The sequence below is a fragment of the Rhipicephalus microplus genome, chromosome 4 (assembly GCF_043290135.1).
Source record: "Rhipicephalus microplus isolate Deutch F79 chromosome 4, USDA_Rmic, whole genome shotgun sequence".
NCBI classification, from domain to species: Eukaryota; Metazoa; Arthropoda; class Arachnida; order Ixodida; family Ixodidae; genus Rhipicephalus; species Rhipicephalus microplus.
Genome location: NC_134703.1, coordinates 108,993,545 through 109,019,560, shown reverse-complemented (window position 1 = coordinate 109,019,560; position 26,016 = coordinate 108,993,545). Strand labels below are relative to the sequence as shown.

General features: G+C 44.8%; 1 protein-coding gene and 1 long non-coding RNA gene across 4 annotated transcripts in view; one reads left to right on the top strand and one right to left on the bottom strand.

Annotated features, from left to right (window-relative positions):
* Positions 1-1,437: 1,437 nt before the first annotated feature.
* LOC119172263 (paired box protein Pax-6-like) overlaps positions 1,438-26,016 on the bottom strand; it is a 243,714-nt gene continuing 219,135 nt past the window's right edge. For 2 of the 3 annotated variants that reach the window (XM_075893483.1, XM_037423305.2), the window contains one exon: positions 1,438-3,692. In XM_075893483.1, the coding sequence (XP_075749598.1) occupies positions 3,402-3,692 (291 nt within the window). In that variant the 3' untranslated portion in view covers positions 1,438-3,401. The remainder of the gene's footprint in view (positions 3,693-26,016) is intronic. The other variant, XM_075893484.1, reaches the window with a different exon arrangement.
* Positions 22,556-24,212, top strand: LOC142814567 (uncharacterized). The gene is made up of 4 exons (XR_012894947.1): positions 22,556-22,847; positions 23,305-23,664; positions 23,720-23,833; positions 24,129-24,212. It is a non-coding gene; the product is annotated as an uncharacterized LOC142814567 (long non-coding RNA).

Sequence of the window (26,016 nt, the reverse complement as noted above, 5' to 3'; positions counted from 1 at the left end):
ATGTTGATAGTTGCTTCATTCGTCGTGCTAGAAGCTCCGTGTTAAAACAGTGAGCTGCAACACTACTACACAAAAGACTGTCAATAATTTGCAAGTGCTTTGACCTGTGCCATCTACCTAAAAGCCGCAACGTCGAACATCGTCGAGCTAACGTGAACAGCGTTCCCTGAGGGAGATCCTTCGAGCAACATGCCACTTATACCGGCAATATGTGAGTTGTAATTTATTGATTGATATGGAGGGTTGAACGTCCCGAAACCATCATTTGATAAAAAGAGACGCCGTAGTGGAGGGCTTCGAAAATTTCGACCAGCTGGGGTTCTTTATCGTGCACCGAAATCTGAGCCTACGAGCCTACAGCATTTTCGCTCCCATCGAAAATACAGCCGCCGTAGCCGGAATTTGATACCGCGACCGGCGGATCAGTAGCAGAATACCTTAGCCACTAGATGCGAGTTGTAAGTCTGGCAAAAACGAATTTTCACTTGGTAAAGCTGTTTCTTGGATCCACAGAACAACCTGACGATGTTTTTTTAGGAGAGTTCGGAAAAATGAAGTTGACTTTACTTTCAGCAGTGTTGAAAAACTAGGCATTGTATCCCTTAGTTCAATGGGTAATACGCAGTAAACAACTGCAGAACGAATTTATTGACACGAAGGCATTTAATTCGAAACACTGGTGAATGCACAAACGCTACCTGCGTGTGTGCTTTGCCACTTTCGATTATTTTCATCTCGCGAATATTGCCTGACCGACTAGCTTACGTGCATGCCTAGAAGGGGGTGATACCTTGACAGATCTCAACCACGTCGAGTCCTGATATCGACCGAAAAGAGAAGACTTTCACAAGTTTACTGAACGCTAGTCAGTACTAGACCACTATCAAGGGCAGATGTGTCCTATTAGAAGGGGTGATGTCAAACAGCCTCCGCCGATTGGCGACGTAATTAGTCTTAATTAACGACTTTACTTTATTCTAGAAATCTAGTTTAATGCTGGAATGAACATTGCGCAAACAAACCGAAAGTGTTTGACCCTGCACCTCTCAATGCGCAGTTAATTGTGTGAAACCCCGCCCTCCACTCTCCTTTTTTTATCGAATATGCGCCATGTTGTTGCACAACCATCAAAGTAAAAAACGGCGCTCTTTCTCGATCCGTTTTTATTCAGGATCACTGTCAAAGCTGTGAATATTAAAAAAAAAGGGCGTATGTTTTCGTCACGCGAACACTCCTTATAGCTCCACTGCATTACGTTTACGTCAGAGCCGCGGCGTTCAACTTTTGGACTTGTAGATCCAAGGGAACAAAACAAGGCTGATATGACGAGCCAGCTGTTTTGTCATCGCTCTTTGTTGGAATCGTTCTTCGGCCGCTTTCGTTTTGCTCCGGTGTCTTCCGACAGCGTGATTGTTGACAGGGAATGAGTGGCAACACTACGGGATGAGAATATTTTATTCGTAGCATAGAGAAGGCATTCCAAGGTGAAACAATTAGTGGACGGAGTCGTCATAGTGAGTACTGCACGCGCGTCGCCCAAGCAGCAGCAGCACCGGCTGGACTTTGATTCTCACTGCAGTCGGCGGACGCTGCAAGAAACACGCCAGAGCGTGCACACCGGCATCATGCACATTGTCTTTGTCGCACGTAAACCGTAACAATTTCACATTATCTTCTCACTCTTTCCAGCACTCGCGACACAAGAGTCTCGAAAACGACTCCACGTTTGCTAAACGGCATCTTCTGTACTTGCATCTGACCGAAGCCGCGCAGCTCGGAACATGATTGTATTACCAGCCTGGCGTGAAAAGACAGGCAACGAATTTGGGGACATCAACAGGCTGGTGGCAGCAGGTGCTATCCGCTTAATCTGTGTGTGCTTGCACTGCCTTGGATCTCGAAAATGGCTCACGCTGTTACTCGAGGCAATTTTTACGCCATTGATTGGTTTCAGTGACTAACTTCGGTGATATAAACTCCTGCATAACGTGCCACTCTTCTGATAGCCTTCGTTCTCAAACACAAATCGTCTGCATACAGTGCTAGCAGAGGAACATTGTCGGACAATTACTGGAAGTGATAAATATTTACAGCTCTATGTTTTTCGTCATTCGCGCTAAAAGATAGCTCTTATATTTCTTTCTTTAATGAAGACTGCAGCTTGAGATTTTGATCGACGCAAAACCTCCTTGTTGCTTCATGTTGGAAAATATACGAGCTATACAAATTACTTTAGTGCGATTACCAGCTGAATATTGATCGAGCTAAAGAAAAAAAAATATCGAAAGCAAACAGCTCCAACCATTACGCACTGCTACAACTGGCGGCAAATACCACTGAATCGCAGTTAAGACCACCTAGCCGTTTAAGTATGGCTGGCCTTGAGATCGGTGCTAGACACGATGCTACTGGGCTATCACAGCAATGAGGCGGTCGTAATACTGTTCTCAGTGATATGAAGTCTGCCTGTGTAATGTGATGCCGTCACTGTATTGTCAAGCGGGTAATCTTATCGTTGCCTCGATATCCCGAGCACGCAACAGAAAGGACGGGAATTGGCCACTAAGTGACACACACACAAATACGAAGGTTCATCAAAACTGAATGCATACGCAGCAGTTATAGCGATGGTATCACTGCGCATAACTGTACAGATGCCACATTGCTTCTGCGCAAAGAAATGCTACTTTGAGTGTGAGAAAAAAATTCAAGGATAAACAGTGTCTTCTTTTTCGCAAAGGGGCCTTTGGTGAACGCCATAGACAGATGTCGAGATGCATGGACTAGGGCGAGCATGTCCGCAGCACAGCATTGCAGGCATGAGTGGCGCATGCGCACTGCACCGAGGTGGTCATCGTCCCTCGCGCACCCCACAATCAAAGAACAAAGCGTGAGTCCCAGTCCGACGTCAAAGCACAACACAACAAACACCACGTCGAGGCGTAACGTTTCGATCTTCGACTCTGGGCGTCACTATGCACTTTCTCAAGGTTGTCCTGTACGGGCTAACCACAGCTAACGTGTCATTATGTCTTTCACAGGCTACAGCGCACGAAGACCTCAGCAGTTGTCACATCTTCACTTGCACTGCACTCGTGGGTTCACTCGTCCTGAACAGAGAGGTCGTATCACACTCCGTGGAACACCCTTCCGCAGCAGGTGCTACGAGTCGGTGTTGACCTGGCCCGAAAGCACGCAGGCACAGGCTCCGAGCAGCGCACAAACTGATTACACGCGTACCTGGGGCGCAGGACGGCAGCGGGTTCGCAGCACTCTGAGAGCCTGGAGCAACAGTCCTGGTAACATGCGCCATGGGCGGAGGCGCGTTCACGAGTCCCAATTTGGTTGAGCTTTTCCGCGGTGGTCCACCGGGATGAATCCGTGGCGACCGGCCGTCCTGGTCAGCCGGCGTACTCGGACACTGGCGTGACCGACTGTTGCCGGGAGGCCGCCGGATTGGAGAAGGCCGAGTTCTCGCCGCCCATTCGCGGCATGACCAGTGGCCTGGAGGGCGGCTGCAGGGGCGGCGGCGGGGACAGGCGGCTAGCGAGCGGTGGCGTGCCCGGTGGCCCGGGCGGCTCCGGCGAGGACGGGACCGAGCTGCTTGGCGAGGCCGGCATTTCGGCTCCGGGCTTGAGCAGGTTCATGCGCTGGTGCCGGCGCCACTTCGCCCGTCTGTTGGAAAACCACACCTGTGTTTTTCCGACAACGAAGCGTTGGTATGCGCTACGCACACGACGCGCGCGCTCTCAACCATGCATGTGCGCGCGGTCCTGCTTGCGCTTTGTGTGCGTGTATTGGTGCACTACAAATGTCTGCAACTATAGTGGCCTTTAACAGCAAGAACATGGTAACTAAGTGCAAAAGAAACTACAAAAACATATATACAGCGCAGTTTTTTTTTCTTTCCGTGTTCTCGTGCAAAGTTCCACTTGAAAGCAAGCCATTTATGTTCTCCATTTCAACTTGCCTGAACCAGTAACGTGCTAAACATCAAACACACTATCATTATTACAGGCGAAGCTTTTTAGAATATATACGTGTGCGTGGACTGTAGTAGTATGTCTGAAATGAAAGGTTTTTAATGCTTGCAAAGTCAACACAGATGCCCCCACGGACATAGTCGCAAAGAGGAACGTCTGTTATGTTCTCTGCATCATTAATTGCAACCGTGTGCTTGCAGCTGTGCTCATAGTCGCGTACAGTGCTAACAGCAACAGGCAATTTCTTTGGCCCAATAACTTGGTTTAAAACGTAGTTCGGTTTGCGTACAGTTAGTGCCGTGGCAGATGCCAATAACGATGTTTATTAGTTAGCTATGAAAAATTCAGCATTAGATGCCACGAAGTGTAATTTTAAAGGTTAATGCATAGGGGATGTTATTAGACGTGATTTTAATGTAAATTTGAAGAAAAGTGGACGAAAAGAAGAGATCCTGCCGGTGGCAAGTTATCTTTCTGTCCACTTTTATTTCTTCAAATTTACATTACAATTACATCTAATAACATCCCTCATGCTTTCCCTGACATTGTCTGTTATTCTCATTAGTATTAGATACTAGTTTGATGCCTTTTAACAGCGTATAAGGATGTTAGTTCAACGTCCACTGAATGAAACAGGCGTGACAACAAAATTTATTATAGCGGTGGCTTTGTCTTTGTACTCACTACAAAATTGTTGTCTTTCTAAAGGGGTTCCGTTGTGTCATGTGCAACAGTTTTACTTTTAAGATTACGCAAACAATGATTACACACATGAGTGATCATTCTTTGTCAGTGGCAATAACTATATATACAATTAGAAAATTTCTCGTTAGAAGCCTAATAATATTACTGGTCATCTGATATGCAAAGATTCATCTGACACGAGAATTTACCAAGAGCTACGAGAATTTATTTATCGTATTCATCTTGCAGTGTGGCAACTGTTGTGAAAACGCACGAAACAAGAAAATTATATTAGCCCGAACCTGCGATTCCATCTTACTACTGCGAATCATATAGGTCAAGCAAATGCGTTTCGTTCTTTCAGAGAGGTGTAAAGTCTTTTACAGATTCGACTCCGCAGGGCCGCGTAGAAATTGATGAACATACTGACTCTGCAGACTGTTTGACAAAGCCACACTTTCTGATAATTTTAACTTGCTAGTTGAGAGTAAACGCATAAAAATAACATGAAAGAACGTGAACATTTAGCGGAGCGCGTAGCATAACGCCTTATTAATTTGCACAGCTATAGCATATAAAAGTACCATTCAAGCCCGAAGCGCTCTTTGAGAATAGTATGCTGGATAGAACTCATAACTAACCAACTTAGAGGTTCAATCGATTCCCCAAGCTAAACCACCATATATTCTGGATACCTTGGGGCTGTGGTTCAGCTGTTAAGCCCTGCTTTCGCTGACCCAACCGGTATCAAGTAGGATGGTTCAAGGCTGAAGTGTCACAGAGCGTTTGAATCTCTGACTGTCCTATCAAGTGTTATATATAAATGAGTCATTTTTATTGATTTCATGTGAACACGAATTGAGCATTCATGAAAAAGTAAGAACCAAGTTGAGAAATAATGAGCAAAAGCTACTACAACTTCAAAAGATAAACAATCGGTTCATCAAAATGTCGCTGGGGCCAACGTTTCGAAAGATATACTGTCTTCTTCAAGGAAGAAAGTTGATGCATTGACAAAGACAAGTTCATCTGTCGAAAGTTTTGCTTCAATTACACTCTATTGAAGCCTACATCTTCTCCTCAATGTCTGTCCGTATATCTTGAAAAGTAACACGCGAGTCTTTTTCACGTGTCACCCAATGTCCACGGTCTCCGAACATAGTTACGAATCGCTGTATTGTAATCTTCGTTCAATAAATGCTGCCTGCATGGTGAGGTAATTTCAAATTAGGTGCTGTTGCACAATTTATTTTATGTTGGAGAGAGTGTAGCGGTGCATAGATACATCGCTGAACACGTTTTATGAATTCATCTAATGGTGAGTCTAGAGAATAGTATCGCAAGATCCACTCCACTTGAGCTCCCTTTTCGAGCTACATGGTCGGTCACCAAGCGCAACTAGTGCATGACTGTACCTCTAGGCACTCCTGCACAACACGCCATACTAAATAAGCACAAGACTGCCCGTGTAACACCCGGCCAATACTTTTGGCTCGTTGAATGGGGACGTTTTTATCCCGACGCGGCTTGCAAGTCGCGGCTTCGCCCTGGAAACTCGTATACCACGGGCACTCGACACCTTCGTGCCCCCTGCCCCGCCGCGGTGGTCTAGTGGCTAAGGTACTCGGCTGCTGACCCGCAGGTCGCGGGTTCGATTCCCGGCTGCGGCGGCTGCATTTCCGATGGAGGCGGAAATGTTGTAGGCCCGTGTGCTCAGATTTGGGTGCACGTTAAAGAACCCCAGGTGGTCAAAATTTCCGGAGCCCTCCACTACGGCGTCTCTCATAATCAAATAGTGGTTTTGGGACGTTAAACCCCACAAATCAATCAAATCAAATCAACCTTCGTGCCCCGGCAAATGTGCCGTACCACTGAAGAAACGCCGACGCCGCGGAAGAACCAAAACACAATCGCCGTGAAGCCGCTTGACGCGCGTCGTCTTCGGAGTGCTCAAATGCCCACAATGGAAACGAGTGCAGAGAGCTCAGAGCAACGCATGCACAGAAAGCCTTTAACCTCTACTCTGCTCCCGATACGTCGTCATTGGCGTCCTCTATACCACGTCCGACGGGCTCGTCTTCGCAAGGAGCAAGCTACGAACAGGGCCGGCACGCATAAAGAAACAACGCAGGCCGAAATGTCTCGGGTTGCGAGAAGGAGCTGCAGATCCCGCAAGAATGGACGTTTCAGAACGAACGTGCGTACGGAAACAGGCCACGACGAAGACCTATACGCCGTGGCGGCGTGCGCACTGCCGTCTTAGCTTATAACGTTGTGGAAAAGGCGGCGAACGAGGCTTCTTCCATCGATGGGGCTTGTCCCACGATCATTTCGGCAGCCGGTATACACTGCCGCATCTCGTATATGGCTGCGGATCCATTTCCTAGGCCGAGCTCGCGCCGCGCGCCACCAACTCCTTTGTCCTCGAGGAGCGCCGCGCTAAGGGGCGCGCGGAGGCCCGTAACGATGCCTGTGGTACCTGGTTTGCTCGCGTCATTACCACGTGCGCGTACGCGCGGCTTTGGGTCGTTATCGTGCATGGCCGGGATCGCGAAAGAGGAAGCGGCTTCTATGGCTCGGGATGGGACACCGCGGCGTTATTTCGAGAGAGCGCTTGCCTAAACGGACCGAGGCTTTTGGAGGAGTAGGCGGTCCTCTTGACATCGAGGGAGCATGCGGGAAAGCGGTGTTCGTCTTTCGTAGTCTGTTTTTGTTTATGTTGACTTGTGTGTGTGTGTTTACTTTTTTATTTCTGTAGCGGTAATCAAGCCGCGAGGAATACAGCCGCCTTCACACGCCGTATGCGTTTCCACACCGCGCAGTGCCTCTGTCCCCTTTATACAACAGTTATTTTTTATTGAACGTTTTATTTTACCCCAAGTATTTATTTTTGAAATGTGGCTACTAAGTCTTTCTGGTGCCATCATGGTCGGAGCCACCAACTTGATCTGTAGGGGGCCTTCGACTCCCTTAGATCCCAGTTCCTCAGGGCTAAAAAAAAAAGTCTTGTCATGTCGCGTAAGCGCAAGTACTCAACCACAATAGTGCTGCGTGTCCCGTAGAAGAATTCACGACCATTAAGACCGATATTTTTTCAACAGATACCACTAGCGATAACACTGTGGTTCTGAACCATGCCCCTAACGATGACTACAGAAATAGCGCCATTGCCTCGTTTCCACATCGCCTCCTCAAATGTCGCGGTAGTTTGTTACTTTGTTTTGTTTTGCAAAATAAACTTTACCTAAGAATTATGCCGTCTTTGTTTTTCCTCTCCAGTTTTGCAAACGTATCGCTACATGTGAAAGTAGCCAACCTATTGACAATAAAAAGGGGCAGACAATTGATGAAGTACGGTAAAAAAATCACTAACGACGTTGTAGCAAATGTTCTTGACTATATTCGTTCAGGTTGGAACCATGAGGAGACTTATTTGTCCAAACTTCCCTGAACAGCTTCGGCTTTGCATTGTTAGCAGGAGGTTGAATGTGAAAGCCGCATCACAAAATTGCTACGCTTCTTTCTTCTCTGACTTGCAACAGTGCGCTGCACTAAAGCAAACTTTAGACATCAGCCCTGCAGCAAGTCGTGTTGGTAAATAACGTAAAGTATACGTTCAGAAACAAGTCACAACCTTCTTTGAAGTAAGAGTTCTGATGCTCATCGATAGGAGAGGAGAGGAAGGGCATTGAACTACAGCCTGCAGCTTAGGGTACCAGGGTCAAGATACGTAGCGAACGAGGAGGTTGTCACGTTGTCACGTGCGTTTGTCGCCAAGTTTTGTGTCAGTCATGCATCGCTAAAAGGTGGTGCGCGGAAAGAATTCCTGAACATGGACTTCAATAAACATTAAAACGTATCATTTTTGTCACTTGTTTTACCTAATGCTCGTTACTTCTTCATTGTCTGCGTGCGCATACGAATAGTTCCACGCGACCTAGACGCAGCGCCATAGAGAAAGAAGAAGACAAGAGCGGACACTCTGCAAAACCTGGCCTCAGGAAGTGCGTCACGACTACGTAACGAACTAGTGCTCCCACCAAACCTCAGAGGGCGCAAGCGCAAAAAAAACACAGTTATAATCAATGCAACAGAATTGTTTTCACAAATTAATAATTACACGCCCAAATTTGGTATGTTCTTTATACATAAAAACGATTTATTCAACACACCTTACGCGATTATTTTTCTTCAGCCGTACTGTCATAAACCATGACCTACTACACTCCTGACCTGCCCAGAGAGCACCTCTTCCAGCGCCCACGTTCTAGTTCATACCTTCTGCCGCTAGGGCCGTCACCTACGAGCGGCGTGGCGCTAGGCAGCACCTGTTCGCTGTCGTCTGCTTCAGCCATCGCTGTGGCAGTGCAAATCGTTCTTATTGTGCATGAATTGTGTATGAATGTGTAAAATATGGCAAATAAAGCGATATGATTCCTCGTCAGAGTTGGCTGCATTCGTGTGGACGTTTGAAGCAGAAATAGAACCGTAAAAAAAGCACACAAAGGGTCACAGTGGCAAGCAGACGGGAACTTTTCTACAAATGAAGGAAAATTTATTATGAAAATATTTCTTGAATGAAAACGTAGTCCAACGAGATAAAAAAACTATTGTTAGGCATTCATTGTTCACACTGAATCACGATGGTTCCAGACGATACGCATACACAAATTGCAGAAGATACGCAGAAACACAGTAGGTCGTGTGCAGAAACTTGCAGACGGCAGATAGCTGCAGTAGTCAGCTCTAATAGTGGCCGCGTGCAGTTTTTTTTTTTTAGATGAGCTGACACCTCAAATGTAAGTATGGTGTATTGCTGCGTGCCATATTGCAAATCGGAACAAGGCAAACAAAGTAAAGTAAGTTTTCACGAGTTTCCTGCCACAGACATACGGGAAGAATGGATCGAGGCAATTGGAAGAAAAGGTGAGTCTTGTGTTTTTGAGAGTCGTTTCAATTCAGAACGAGTTGCAAGCTAGCAAGAAGCACCAGGGTGCTTTAGTAAACTTTATTTCCGTGTGTTATGCTAATTCACTGAGCTAAAAAACATGAAAGCTTTTTTAAAGTACCGCGGCTAATATGGCAGGCTCCACAAATAGTGCCAAGAAATTTAAATATAGCACACAAGAAAAAAGTAAATATACGAAATCTGTAAATTATGTAAAAATGCGTAGCGGTGGGTTGCGAGGGGTTCGAGCACCCTTCCCGAAGGCTGCCTCAACAAATGCCGCCGAAATCCATAAAAAAATTAATGATATGAAATATTTACGTGCTGCCTCCACAGTTTGTCTCTCTCTGTGTGTGTGTGTGTGTGTGTGTGTGTGTGTGTGTGTGTGTGTGTGTGTGTGTGTGTGTGTGTGTGTGTGTGTGTGTGTGTGTGTGTGTGTGTGTGTGTGTGTGTGTGTGTGTGTGTGTGTGTGTGTGTGTGTGTGTGTGTGTGTGTGTGTGTGTGTGTGTGTGTGTGTGTGTGTGTGTGTGTGTGTGTGTGTGTGTGTGTGTGTGTGTGTGTGTGTGTGTGTGTGTGTGTGTGTGTGTGTTTAGCGATGGACAACTCTTGAACACTGGGTGTCACTGAAGTTAGCGACCGAATTTGGTCAAATGTATTTCTCATCTCAAACTTCTATCTTCCCATACAGCTTTGTTCGTTTCTGTATAAGCTTACTTAAGGTAATTAGAAACGTTACGCCGGTAACGAAATGTGGCGATTAACTGTTCACTCTATATAGGGCTGGCAGGCGGTCGGGTATAATGACATAATTGAAGTCCTTCGTGCAATGAGCCCATCGGCTCTGTGAGGGTTAAGAGACCCAGCCGGTGAAACCGAAATGAGGAACCTGGAATAATCAGCGACAGATACTCTATTTATGTGCGTGCTGCATCTGAGATTACATCATGCATGACAAAGATTCGTTTTGGAGAATGCAAAAGAACAAAAACCACTGAAGTCATCGTCGTCAACGGCGGAGTCATTGTACAGGTTAGAGGTTTGCGCTCTAAACCAAGACCAAGGCGCTCAAGTGCGCCTCGGTTTCGGCTCTGTCGTATTGGGTCGCGCTTCGTTACTGAGCAGCCATTAGGAAATTCAGCTTTGTTATGAAACCTTGTATAGCCAATGAGCTCTTCGAATAAAGGGCTTCAAGTATGCCACTGGACTCGACCACGTACCATCACTAAACATCAATCGACGAATGTAGTCATCTAAAAAGACATTTACAAAGGCTGCGAGAAAATATGAAAATGCACTAAATGGGTATACAGGTACTTCCCCAGAATAAAATCGTGGCTATGCTTTTTCTTAACCTCCCCATTTGGCTTGTTACATTTTGGAAAAATTAATTACAAAAAAGGTGTTATGGACTGTTATTTTGCAATCTTGCTAGCCATGCGTATACGCCTTTACCTTTGATGAAGGTTCAGGAAAGCATCGCTGGGAGCCCAGCGACCGGTCGAAGGTATGCAGCCTGCATTTTACCGCTGAAGATTACAGAACAGTGACGAAAAGGAAGATGTTGAAGCCCACAGCCGTGCCTTCCTTATTTCCCGCTTCTCCTGATCCACGTGGGCAAGATCCAATGCCGCGGAAAAAGCGGCTAAAACGAACGCAGGGGGAAACAACGCTGGCACCCATACAAGTAAAAATACTGTAAGTAAAACTTGAAGTCTAACACAACAACGGATAAGAATAATGTTAGCAGTATTCCCTTATGCGTTTAGCGGGACAATATATCTGTCATGCTTCGCTATTTTTTCGGCTTAACAGGGGAACGTCCAACGCAGATTCTTCTCAAGAAGAGCGAGCATCAGCGGAGCCTGGGGAAGTATATAGTTCTGAAAACCCAATTGAAACTGCACAAGAGGCCGAGTGGTTGCATTTTCCATCAAGTCAGGACAACATGGAGGACTGTAGTTCAGTTATACAAGGGGAACACCAGAAGAGGCCAGTGCGGCGCTCCATGACGTCGCAAACGTCGATCGGTTTGAAGAAGATGCGCTCCCTGGTCGCGGCAACTAAGACGTTGCGGCGGAAGTGCAGCAGGCTGAAAGAAATGAACAGTAATTTGCATTCACAGCTAGAGAAGCTAAAGAAAGATTTTTTCGAGATGAAAGCCCTCGCCGAGGCGAATGGCGCTCTAACGCTGCAGGTACGCAGTTACGTCAGTGGACGAATGTTATATTAATCCTTTTATATTCGCACTTAATTTTAAATGACTCTGAACATAATAACAATTTAGGAGTAAGTCAATTCTATCAACATCACCCGTACTACGAGAGGACGTCCGGTGAGCGAAGGAATTCTCGAAACTATAAGAGATTGTAAAGGTGGCGATGCTACCCTTAAGTTCTCGCGCATCGGCTAGCAGTGACGTCATACTTTGACGGCCTCAGGTAATGTCTAAGACTGCTGTGTTAGTAGATGCAAGGTCTGAAGTAGCAAGTTTCAAAGAAATGTTCTCAGCCAATGCGGCCAAGTACACAAGGAGCGACGCAACATAAAGCGACGTGCACGTGTCGAAGATTGTTCGCCAAACTCAGAACATTAAACCTAGTCTTAATTTTTTCTGTTCTAATAGTCGTATGATCGGAACAGGAACGATAGAGAATTATCAGGTACTCATTTATCAGTCTATTAACTTAGTGTCCCTATACTTTTTTGTAAGAAACGTCAGAAAGGGGAGGATGGAAGCTTGCAGTAAAAAACCTGTGAACAGGGGTTGTTCCCATTCTTTAATCGCTGTTTACACACACACAAACACTGAAAATAATCATGAACCAACTCGCTTAATCAGTAGTTTTAGCAAAGTTGTTTCGAGCCGGCGTTTCGACAAGCAGGCTTGTTTTCTGAAAGACTGAAATACAATTATAGCCTTAAGGATGACAAGTCCGCTGTCATGATGTCTGCTCGAGAGAAACTCTGTTTATAGATTTTCTTCTTCATATAAATTTACGTGACATTTTAGTGTACGCCGATGCTGGCAATCTTTCTGGTCATACGAAGGTGTAGGCCTGACATAAGGACACGGAATAAAAGAAGGTTGGTGGGTAAGCGCGCACATGAGCAAGTGTTTAAGATACGAAGGTCGGTGTGTACCCCCTTGCGTGATTGGCGCACCCCGAGTTTATTCCTTTATCCTGCGAACAACGAGTTCAAATTTCTGTCGTCGCAAACAATTAAGGACATTGGACTGACAACTGGAAAGACAGTAATTTGCAAGCTGTGTTGTGTTGGTGCTATGGGCCGATCGGTTTATGCTCGTACAGGAAGCCACGCTTGACGCACATGTGATGTCTGCCTTATAAACTTGAGCGAGCAGCATTGCATTCAAAAAGGAAGGAATGGTTTGGAAAGTGTAAGTGAACAGTTTCCGCTAGTCCGTATGTGTGAGTCGGTGGCCGGTTACTGAACATGACGCAAGTCTGAAGTTGCGCAATTCATTAATGTAGCATAGCTGCAATTGAATGTCCACGTGGTGACATGAAACATCTATTATTGTCTTAAGAGTAAACGCATATCTTTTCTCGCGATTATGAATTGTTGAATAAGGAATGATGCCAAATGCAAGGTTTCGACAATCAGGTGCACTATTCTTTGTCAGGACAGCAACAGCCTCCTTTAGTAGCGTGTGTGTGAACGTTTGCTCACTCTCCCACAACATCTAAACTTGTCTTGACAAGGGCAAGTCCAGTACGTAAATGTCGAATTGTTGGATGCGCCGGCATTCCCTGCTCTACGATGTTTCAGCGGGTCAAGCTTCCATTCTCCCCTGCACTTCCGCTTTCTTCCAGTATGTTATCTTGCGCGTGATTTACGCATTTCAACTGCCCTTTCATCATCAGGAAATGCTGGACGAGAACGACAAGAAGGCTGAATTTTTGAAGGAGCAATTGCAATGCCTGCGTGAGAAAAATCACCGTTGGAAAGAGGTGACCATCAGGCAGGCCATAATGTGGCAAGCTAAATCACCCTGCGGGTACGAAATGTTGCGGAGGTCTGGGTGCCTCACCCTTCCAAGTCGCATGACACTGAAGCGTTACATTGGCTACTGTACTGGAGCAGTTGTTTCGTCGCTAATGAAGCAAAGGCTGCACACGGAAAGCACACACTTGTCCGAACGGGTACGTTACTTCGATCAGAATTATTTACAATATGCACGCGAATAACGAAGGAAGCAGCGCACGCGGCAGTGTTTGACTGATCAAAATACATGCTAGTATAGCCGAATGAAAAGTGATTTAAAGTGAATAAACAGGGACCAGACCTGTGGCAAGGATTACTCGAACGTAAGATGTATTGTTTAAGAGTATACGGCAGTGCGCTATGTTTGCTCTAAACCCTAATCATTTCTGTTAAATTATGGGTCATGTACGGAACAACAAAGAAGGTTATTTATATAATTAACTGTCTCCGCCGATATATAACGCATGTCTGTTAACAGTGAATTCCCCCCCCCCATTTTTTTTGTTAGGAAAAAATGGGCTCTTTGATTGTGGATGAAATGTCTTTAAAGCAAGCACTGACGTACGAAAAAAAAGGAGACAAAGTCCATGGCCTAGTCGAAATGGGAGGCCTAGAAAAAGAAGTGGGCATTCAGAACGAGCTGGCCACACACCTTCTCGCCTTTGTATTTGTAGGCTTATCAACGCACTACACGTAAGTGAATCATCACTTTGTCTATCACTATACGTTTCGCTGTGACTGAAAGACTAACCCCACCTATAGATATAAAAAGAAAACGTTGTCTTTAATTAACCAATGATGTGCTATTCCGCGACCAGGGCTGAAAGTCTGGGGAGGGGCAGGGGGAGTCGTCTTCTATTTTTTAAGGAGGGCTCCCCCCCCCCTTTCCCCCGGCAAGTCAACTTTAGCATTGTGCACTTATTTGACAAGCGCTCGAGATGAGCAATTGGCTCTCCTCCTCTCTCCAACGGAGTGAGATTTTAAGCCCAGCTGACACCGACGCTACAGAATACTGCTAATTTTTATCTTTTTCAGGCTACCCGTGGGATATTATTTCACGCAGTCAGTAAAAGGAGACCACCTGCATCAACTAACACTTGAAGTAATTAAGTCCATCGAAGAAGCAGGATTCCAAGTGGTCCGACTTGTAGCTGACAACCACGCTTCGAACAAAAAGATGTTCACCATGTTAGGGAATGGTCGTATGATGCCAGTTGTGCCGTAAGTTGCTAAGTATATATTTTTGCTCTCAGCTCGCATTAAGCTGTGCGCAATGCCTAGTGTAAACATTTTTTTATATGTATTCGCAGTGTGCCCTCAATGTATGCATGGATCGAATCCCAGCTGCGGCTGCTGCTTTTCCGATGGAGGCGGAAATGTTGTAGGCCCGCGTTCTCAGATTTGGGTGCACGTTAAAGAACCCCAGGTGGTCGAAATTTCTGGAGCCCTTCACTACGGTGTCTCTCATAATAATATGGTGGTTTTGGGACGTTAAACCCCACATATCTATCAATCAATGTATGCACGCGCATGCATGCCGTGTTTGAGTGAAAAAAAAAAAAAAAGACTTGGTCGCACAAAAAAAAAAAGCCTGTATCAGCATCAGAGCCCCCCCCCCCTTCTTTTTTTTTAATCAGCGCTGCCATATAAGAAAGCCGTGTCCATAACAAGATTGCTATCAACAGTACAATCGCTGTAAATAGCCCGTCTTTACAAATCAATTGACGTTACGCGTTTGCGTAATGTATGCGCACCTGCATGCGACTGTATGAATGGGTGAGTATACTTAAAGTTTCGGAAGATTTAAGGTGTAGGTAATCTCAATAAAACACACACACAGACCTGCAGGATCATGGCATGAGTGGAGAAATTTTATAATAAGGTAATAATTAACAACGCACACGTCCTTCGAATGGCTAACATTTACATTACTTTGGTAAAAAACAGAAAACCGTATATGCAACTAATTATTCACACCGCAAACGCCGCCTTTCTCCAATTTATTTATTCATTTTTTTTTTGTTGTTGTTGCAGACATCCAATGGATATGAATCGGAGGCTCTTCCTTTCTTTTGACCACTGCCACATCCTGAAAAATCTCCGCAACCAGATGTTGTCCACCAAACGCGTTCTGTTCAACAATGGGCATTACTACAGCCCCACGTATTTGAGAAAGTTGCTGGACATAACAGAAAAACAGTCGTCGTTCAAGCTTGTTCGGAACCTTACGCAGAAGCACGTTTACCCGACGAACTTCGAGAAATTAAGCGTGAAGAGGGCCGTTGAAGTGTTCTCTCCACAGGCATGTATAAGAAAAGGTGTAAACCCATTTAGCGTTAGTGTCACACACTCCCAGATTCTCTGTATTCCTTGTAGACATCACAATGCGTGACGCACACAGGTCATGCAGGAAATGCCTTTTCGTTAGCTGTAAATTATGTATGCTTCCTGCAACCTGTATTACACAAAAAAATACATCTAATTGAGCTAGAATCATGCTCGCAGTTTTCTATCAGTAGTGACGTTTATACTTCTCAAATTCTTTGGCGCGCTCGGGCAAACTTTTATGCGCTAATATTACGCCACAACTCATTTTACATCATATTACGTCAAGTGAATGTTCATGCAGAAGCAGAAAAAATTTTGCAGCTTTTCGTTCAAATGAAGCAGTACAAAAACTGCCTTTTAATAGTAATTCACCGCAAACGATACGTGAATATTCATGTTAGTTTCTGGTTTATTTGTTTGTAGAACCCAAACGGAAGCAAATGGTGAAAATGTAATTCAATACGTATATAACTGCTAACATATTTATCAGTATGGTCACATAAAAACATGCACATGAGCTGCTGCTACTGCTGCTGCTAACAGCGCATGGTTATCTGAACATACAATTTCCCTTTCTTAACGAATGTACCTGCGCGTATTGCTTACCACACAATAATTACGTATCATTAGAGCTTCTATAAATATATGTTCACTAACACAAACTCACTTAAAAGTGCACGTTATTGATGACTGCAGTGCCACTTGTAACTCGTCTCACTTGCTGTATACGAACGTCCAAGCTTAGAAACCTCTCTCTAAATAATTCCGATCATTTTTAATATGTCGCGTCTCCTTGGTTTCTAGGTGACATCGGCCTTACGATACCTCTTACAATACGGCCGCAGATTTGGCATTTTCGGGTTTGAAGACTGCCTGCCAACCATCGAGCTGATGGAAATGATATTTAAATGGTTCACCATACACAACATAAGAAATACAACCTTCCACGTAGTAAGCCGGGACCAAAACAGGATGCCGTTCAGTTCCCCAGATGATGACAGGTACATTCCATTTATCCCGCTAGGTTTCATATTTTCTACAATAAACTGCTTTATTTTCAGGTTGATATGGCTGGAGCAGGAATTTCTGCCCTTTTTCGCAGCATGGAAAGCCGCGGCACCACATAAGAGGGCATTCATATCTCTTGAAACATACGAAGCTCTCCAACTGACCACAATGTCCACAGTACAGTGCACACAATTTCTCATCCGTTCAGGTTTCCTATACGTGTTGACTGCCAAATTCTCCAGTGACCCTGTCGAAGCACTTTTTTCCACCATCAGACAGCTTCAAGGAAGCAACGATCAGACAGACGCCCGTGCTGCGCTTTCATCACTGCAGAAAGTCCTCGTGATGGGAATGATGCACTCATCACCAAGCGGCAGTACAGAGCAAACAACGTCTCCTCTTGGATCGCCCAGTGCAAGGCAGGCGTCGTGCTCCACAGCAGTAAAGCAAGCCGGACAACCTCTGGAAATGCACTCGCTAGTAAACCAGAATCAAGGGTCGTCAGGCGAGTGCGCGGCATCGACATCTGCTACTATAACCCAGACGATGCGGCCACATCTAGAAGCCCTGCAGACTTGCCGTGGTGCGCTTTTCATATCTCGTTGATTCCGTGTAATGGAATGATTTACATTATTTAAAAATTATTACACACCGTCCAACAATTCCCCACTATACGATATTATGCATATATTATAAACTCTGCGCTGCTTACTGTGTTACATGCAAGCCGCGTGAGGCAGCGTTTGCGTCAGTGCACGATGTAGATGAAAACATGCTTCTCAATCAGTTATACTGTGTATGTATGTAACGATAAGTCCATGGTACAAGCAGGTACTATGGCTTACATTTAAAAATATAACATGCTTTCACCAGGCGCCCACACAACTCGACTAACCGACGTCCCTTTCCCGCAATCGGGGAAGAAATTTTCGGCGGTTTTGAATCACTGTCATAACTGGCACACAGATGATGGCATGGCTCGTTTGCGTTCGCCTTACTCTCTTGAGATGCTGTCCCTTCCTAATCCCGTCGTCTTTCTCTTGCTTCTTCTCCTAGATTTTTTTTTATTTTTAAACGTTTCTCCCTCAGTTTTTTTTATGTTGTTGTTTATACTATTCTCCGGACTTCTTCCCTCCTGTCGTGACAAGCTATAAATCGACGCGGAAAATGTGTAAATATTATTATACCTTGAAAAAGACGGGGCTCTCCCGACGCAAACGTCGGCTGAATGAACAGTTATCTTGATGATATGTGGGGTTTAACGTTCCAAAACCACCATATTATTATGAGAGACACCGTAGTGAAGGGCTCCAGAAATTTCGACCACCTGGGGTTCTTTAACGTGCGCCCAAATCTGAGAACGCGGGCCTACGGCATTTTCACCTCCATCGAAAGTGCAGCCGCCGAAGCCGGGATTCGGTCCCGCGACCTGCGGGTCAGCAGCCGAGTACCTTAGCCACTAGACCACCGCGGTGGGGCAACAGTTGTTATCTGAAAGCGCATTAACATCCATATATATATATATATATATATATATATATATATATATATATATATATATATATATATATATATATATATATATATATATATATATATATATATATATATTTCTCATATTTTGTATACGGACACGTGTCGGTTTAATCATGCATGCTTATCTATATACTGATAAAATTCTTGCACACTTTTCATTTCTACCTTCCCACAGGTGCCCCACAGCCAGGCATAAGGGCCAGCACGCTTGGCCTTATAGCGGGCTTCCTGGTGAAAGCAGCTGAGGATTGCATTACTTGCGACGACTGCATCGGCAAAATCAAGGCTCCCAGCTCATCTGGACCAGCTACTGCTGTGATATTTAATTTAGACAGGGGAGGGCTTTCATACCCAACGATCTCATTTCTTTCCTTTGTGAGCACTCTAGAAAGGGCCGCGGAAGCATTTGCGCCATTGGCCATTTCCAAAAAGAGGCCGATGGCACTTTTTGTGCAAACTGTGCTACCTGCAGTGGCCTTGAACCCTCTTTTCAGCCATAAAGGCGCTACTAGCGAGCACCGAGAAGCCATGGCGCGGCTAGTGTTGCAAAAATTTAGCCGTCCTTTCTTCTCAAACTACGTGCGGGACAAAACAGCCAAAGAAGGAAAGAGAAAGAGAATAGCCGAAAAGCCAAAATCTCGCAAGATTTTAAAAGTTTAGTTGCATGCCTCCATTGTATCATGTACGCGCCCAGAACCTTGCTAGCACATTTTATTGAACTATGACCCAAATGCACGCAGCTCTGTACGCGTACATATGTTTTTCTTTATTGCAGACACAAGCCGTCACTGTGTGCCAGCAAGTAGGATATTCTTCGAAAGTGCAGAAACTTTGTTTGAAACATCAGCTTTAACTGGCATATTGTGGCACGCATAAGTAAAGCGACAAATGTGTTTTGTTTCATTTTGAAGTGCTGTAACATTGCTCGAATCACACGCATACACTCGCCAAATTCTTTTAGCAGAAACCTTGATATCACTTTGAGGGATCTGCTTTTCATTGACAAACGAGTATAATGGCACATTTTCAGCATGTGTACGCGCCCCAACTGCGGGTGTCGCCCTTGGGCGCTATCAATCAAACATAACCACTAGTACAACAAAGGCGGTACTATTCCGCCCTAAAAATAAGTCTGTTAATGAAAACATACATTTCAAGTATGGCGATACTATTATTGAGTTAGTAAATTGTATAAAAATTCTTGGAGTTACATTTTCGAGCAATATGCTTTGAAACGATCGCATTTACAGTGTGCTGGGTCAGTTATCTCGCGTAGAGGGCACGGTGTACAGTGGCAAAACTGTTCTACTATACAAGGTAAAATTCTTACTTTATAAATGACTGTTCTGTTGGCATCTTGCTTATTGTTTCTTGGTATGAAGGACTACGACTAACACGCGCTTACAAAAACTGTACCTGATGCAAAAGACGTATATTAGAATAATTTTTTACTGGTCGTATGATGCTCGCAGAAGTGAATTGTTTCAACAGGCTGGAATACCACCCCTACATCGTCTCTACGATTTTAAGTTAGCATTGGTGGTCAGGCGTCAATTTCAAGAAAGTCGACATTATTTGTACGACCTCTCGAAACTGCAGCCAAATAATTTGTTCGAAACATGACATAAAGAAACATGGAAAATAAAAACTTCGAGAACAAACTACTCCACAGATAGGTTGTTCTACACAGTTTCTACGTTAATTGATAAATATGTGAAAGCTGGCATAGATTTCTTACTCTGTACCCGAACTCAATTGCACGATATACACATGTATAGTTTTCAAGATTTCTTTGCAGTTGCTACATTGTTATCATGGTTGCTATTTTTATTTTTAGAATTTGAACTTGATATTTTTGTAATTGTTGCTTAGATAACATTGCTAACTGTTTGCCAGTGCTGTCGTGCTAAAGGCGTCTGTGGGCCTATGTCAAGCTGCCTCTTTCGAAGAGCAGCTTTTACCTGCCGCTGTCCTTCATCAAACTATTGATGAAAAATAAAACATTATTATTATTATTATTATTATTATTATTATTATTATTATTATTATTATTATTATTATTATTATTATTATTATTATTATTATTATTATTAACTATGCTCGACAAGATGATGATAATGATGACGATAAAAACTTTATTGGGGTCGCAATGTGTTGCCCTCGATAGGCACATCACTGCCTTTACCATATCGTCTCATCGCACGGACATATAAAATCATAGAAACGCGCATCGGCCAGCGCTCCCCGTTCCAGCAGACAAACTCCCGTAGCGAAATTTGACGCACAATTTTTGTTGTGTAGGTCACAGTAAGAGTTAAAGCTTCAATTCCTGTGTCTCTCCTTGATATGCGTCCGTTGGCGTATGTGCATTATTCTCTTCTATCAATTGACTACAAGTGTAACACCTGTCGAGGGCGAGTGTCCAAGGTAAGTGCTCAACAGGGGCACTGCGTTTCACCTGACGCGTCCTAAACAACCTAAAATCAGTTTGATATTCTATTACCAATGAGTACATTATTAGTCAAAAGCTTTATGAATACTAAATTGAAGTTTTTTTAGGCTGGAATGGCAAAAACAACCATGCAGCAAGACATTTCTACGCAAATATACAGCTTTAGAAGTCAATCAACCAGTATAGCCTAACTACTAAAATGTAACACATAGCACACGTTAGCCTTTTCAGCAAAAAACAATCACACGTATAGGCAGTTTGTCACAGAAGCAGACGCATGGTATCAGTCCGTCGCCCTCCTGCCGGCCGCACAGTAGCAGACGAACAGGTTATAGGTAGCGCCACCTACGGCGAGCGATTGAACGAGAGCGGGGACACGCGCTCCCATAGGAACCCCGCTATCTGAACAGGTCAGGAGTGTAGTAGGTCATGGTCATAAACACCATCTACCCAGCGACAAGCCCATGCATGACTGACGGCGAGAAGCTTTCGTTGCTTTCGTCAACGTCGGCTGCGTCGGCGTTTTCAAGCGTGAGAAAACAGGTGAGGCACGTTTTCAAGCGAAGCTTGTTGAATGACATGTTGTTGGTCTTGTTGGGTCATTTTTTTCAGAAAACGGTTACGCCTGCGCGAAAAAGACACCATGCAACAAACATAGAAAGATGCACACACACACGTTGCGCTTCGTGTGTGCGAGTTTGTTTCTTACGTGGCGTCTCATTCACGCAGTTGTAACCTTTTTCTGAAGCTTGTAAGGACTGGGAGGTTCGCTAAAAAGAAAGTTTGTGGCTCTATGCGGCGGCTAGACGGGAACATTGTGCAACGTATGCAGTATAGCAAAGGCGGCACGGCGTCAAGCCGAGGCGACGCGTGCTGCGTCTGCCACGGACGCGAGCGTCTGTGCGCTGAGCATAGCTGGGCAGCTAGGTCATAGGCTCGGTGGCTCGGTGCAAAATATTGAGAATCGTTCGCTGGGCCTCGCATGCTTCACGACGCGTTTCCCGAAGGCTCGGAACACGAATAATTCTTTGTGTGCCGGAGGCAAATCTGGACTAGCCAAGTGGCCATCATCTTCGTTTCTTCGCTAGCCTTGTGCCACTAGTGCAAGCTGCCCACAAATTTTTTTTACGTTTCCAATATGATTTTACCGCACAAATTTCAACTACGATTTTTCTTCCCAATGTACTGTGCTGATACTGCGTACGCACGAAGGTGTTCTAAAGTTTCCAGGCCGCGATACCATTGCATTACAAGGGATAGCGGCCTGGAAACTTCTGAAGATCTTTGTTCGTGGTCTTGGCGTATATCTTTGTAAGTCAGAGTTTTATGGGTCAGAGATGTATCACTGGTTTTGTATTGTGCATCGATTAGCTAATCATTCAAAGGGGTTTGCTGGTACACTTATGACGTGCACATATCTTTTTCGTAATTTGACAGCGAAGCATCCACTTACTAACATTTTCAGACCGCACTGATGCCATGCCGTCCGGCGGTCCAAGCTACGGCAGCTACTGCTGTGTATTGTGGTGCTTCAACAATGGCAGAACCTACAAGAAGCCTGGGACTAGTTTCTTCCACATACCACGGGACGGCAGGTGTGTTAAAGCTTTTGTATGGTTTGCATGTCTTTAGGCTTACTGTTCGTACTTGCTCAGTGAGGGTAACAATAAAAAATCACTATTCAAGCACTTCCCTTTTCAGCTGATAGTTCATTGCCAATGCAGGATGAAAGCATGGATGCAGTATGCTGGACGCGATGATCTCCTGAGTAAGCCGGCCAGCCTATTGTACGCAACGTACAGAGTTTGTAGCGACCATTTTACTGCTCAAAGTTTCATGGACCCTGGGCACACAAGGCTTACAAGAATGGCTGTTCCCAGTGTGCAACCAGCTGCACCATGTAAGTGATTGACTGAAACTCAAATATGTGCAATAGCAGCCACTTGTATTGAATCAGTGGCGACAGTTAACCGTGAAGATCTTTGTAGCCGATGGAGAAACCTCACTACAGAAGTAACACTTGGAAAGTCTTAAATTCTGTGAATTGTGGGCTATTACCTTCCTAACAGCAGCTTTACATTTCTGTCATGTTTTGATGCTCTGGACCTGCGCAACTTGTTTTGAAAGACTTTAAAGGGCTATTTCACGTTATCTTCAAGCCTGAGTGCACATGTACATATACCTTTCATCAGTGAAAGCTGCCACTGTTGATAATTCCAAAAATCACAAATTACTTGTTTCCTAGTTGGTGCCGTCTCTTTTCTTCCACGTTCGACCAATTTATGCGTTTGAAAGAGCTGTTTAAGTTTCCACATGCTACAAGCTTTGTAACTTGTACCAACTGCACATATATTCAGGTTCTCTGAGCGTCGCTTCAAGTAGTGACTGTGACATGGCTGCAGAAGCTGCACTGCAAGGTGCGGATGAGCTTCAGTTTGTGTTATTTTAAGCCTCTTACTGACACATTGTCGTAATTTCATTTCTTCAGGACCTGCGGTAGAGGCTTGAAAAAGCGGCTCCCACACATTGAGGTGCCCCGATGAACAGGGTGCGTTCAGTGTCGCGATTTCTTTTTTTTTTACCCAAATTGACTGTTGACCAAACCTCTGCAGGTGGCAGCTCCCTTGTAGCTGGTGAAAGAATTTCTGCTGATTTCGTCTTGCCGGAGAAAACCTTAACCAGTCGTTCAGCTGTCACAAAAGGAACCTGTGTGGCCGGTAAGTTGTATGTTCACTTCAACACCAGAGTGGATTGATATAGAGACTTCCGCAGGCCGCTCGCAAGATTGTTTCGACAGCACTGTCCGAGGCACTGAACAAGCTTCACAAGACCCTCCAGAAGACGTCTCCGCCAACAGCTCCACGCCTGAGTGCCTTAGAGATAATGGTGACTATGCTTTTATTGCAGCAGTTTTTAATGTGCTATTTTATGTTTAGGACATTCTGAGGAAACTATCCTCAAAAGGACAATACGTGTGCACTTACAAAATGTAAGGGTGGGCTCTCAGTGATTTTCATTTTTTTGTGCATTGTCAACATTGTGAATGGTTTGTTTTTAGGTAGTGGAATCGAAAACTTTGTACCACAGAAAGTTGTGCACCTTGGGTCTGAAAGAGCGAGGAAAGTGCTCGTATGGGATTAGTTGTTCTTCGCTTTTACATCAATTTTTTTGTTTATTGCAGTGCGTTCCTGTGTGCCAGCGACAATGTCTCCATCAATGAAGTACAAGCAAACCATTAAACAACTGCAAGCCAAAGTAGCAGCACAGCAGAAATCTATCAAAAGACTGCAGAGACAGCCTCACCAAGCACCGTCATCGACTTCGAAGGCCCTTGAAGTTATCCGACCGCACGTCACCGAGGAGGTTTTTAAACTTCTTTCTGCACATGTTTGCTTGAGGCCCAAACGCAAGGGCAAGCGGTTTCCCGTGTGGTTCAAGAAATTCGCTCTTCACTTAAACTTCCGAGGTCCGCGAGCATACCGATTTCTGGCTCCATATTTTTCTTTGCCCTCCCGGCGTTCATTAAGGAGGTGGCTAGCTAATGTAAAGATGACTCCAGGCATAATTCCAGGAATCCTTTCTTCCATTGCAACAAATACTCAAGCTTGGAATGAACGGGACCGAGTGTGCGCTTTAGTTTTCGACGAAATAGCACTCAAAAAGAATTTGTACTATGATGCTTCAAGAGACGTTGTCCAGGGTTTTACAGATGATGGCACTCATCGCACTTCAACCATCGCTGATCGAGCACTGGTTTTTCTGCTCGTTGGTGTTTCGAGAAAGTGGGTTCAACCGGTTGCTTTTACTATAGGGCACACATCAACACCATCATCTGTTATGCATAACTTGCTGGTGTCACTCATTTTGGAGCTTAGGAGCATTAATATTGCAGTGAAAGCAGTCATTTGTGACCAGGGCAGTTCAAATGTAAGTCTCGCTAACCAACTAAGAGTGACTGTAGCAAAGCCTTTTTTTGAAGTTAATGGTGAGCGGGTATATTACATTTTTGATGTTCCGCATTTAATTAAAACAACGCGCAATAATGTCCAAGCACACAAGTTATACATTGGGGATGACATCGTTAACTGGTCGCACATTGTAAGCCTTTACCAATCCTCACATGAGTTGCGGTTGCGATTGGCTCCAAAGTTGACTGAACGGCACGTTCATCAGAAACCTTTTTCTAATATGAAGGTCAGCAGAGCAACTCAGGTCCTCAGTGCATCAGTTTCGATTGCTATCACGGCAATGGTGTATGCGAAGGTGCTGCCTGCCTCGGCCATCACTACAGCTCAATTTTGTGATCATATGGACAGGATTTTCGATGCCTTGAAGAGCTCGAGTAAAAAAGAACTTCGCAAAAGCTGCGGCATGCAATCATGAAAAATGATTCAGAGCTGATTGACTTCCTCCGAGGCCAGCTTCCCTGGATTGAATCATAGCAGTTTGTTGGCAGACGTCAACCACAAACCATCGTAGGTTGGCAAATTACAATTCAGGCAATTTGTCAACTATGGGACGACCTCTCCAAAAATTACAATATTGAATACCTGTTAACACGCAGGCTTCAACAGGATCCTCTGGAGAACATATTTGGCCACATTAGGCAAAAACAGGGTTGCAACACCAACCCCAATGTAGCACAATTTATTTGTGGCCTGAAGCACATCTGCATAAGAAAACTCTTCAAGCTGTCAGAATACGGAAATGTCGAGGATGATGAATGTGACCTCCTCCAGGAGCAGCTCTCGCCATTCTCCCTTACCAGTGCGTCTCTTGTGGATAATGAGGAGTGTGCACAGCCATAGCCTGACGACTTTCCCGCTCTAGACGATCTCTCTGAACTTGCGACAAACATTCACTCCCATATTATCGATGACTCCGCTGCATATTATGTAGCTGGTTTTCTCATCAAACACTTCCTTCGGAATGCATGTGATGGTTGCAGTTGCCCACAGTTACTGAAAGACGACAGTGAGACGCTTAAGGGTACCCACCAGTATTTCACAATGCTCAAAGCATACCACGTCCCCAGCAAACTTTTTGGGAATCTCACTGTGCCATCAGAA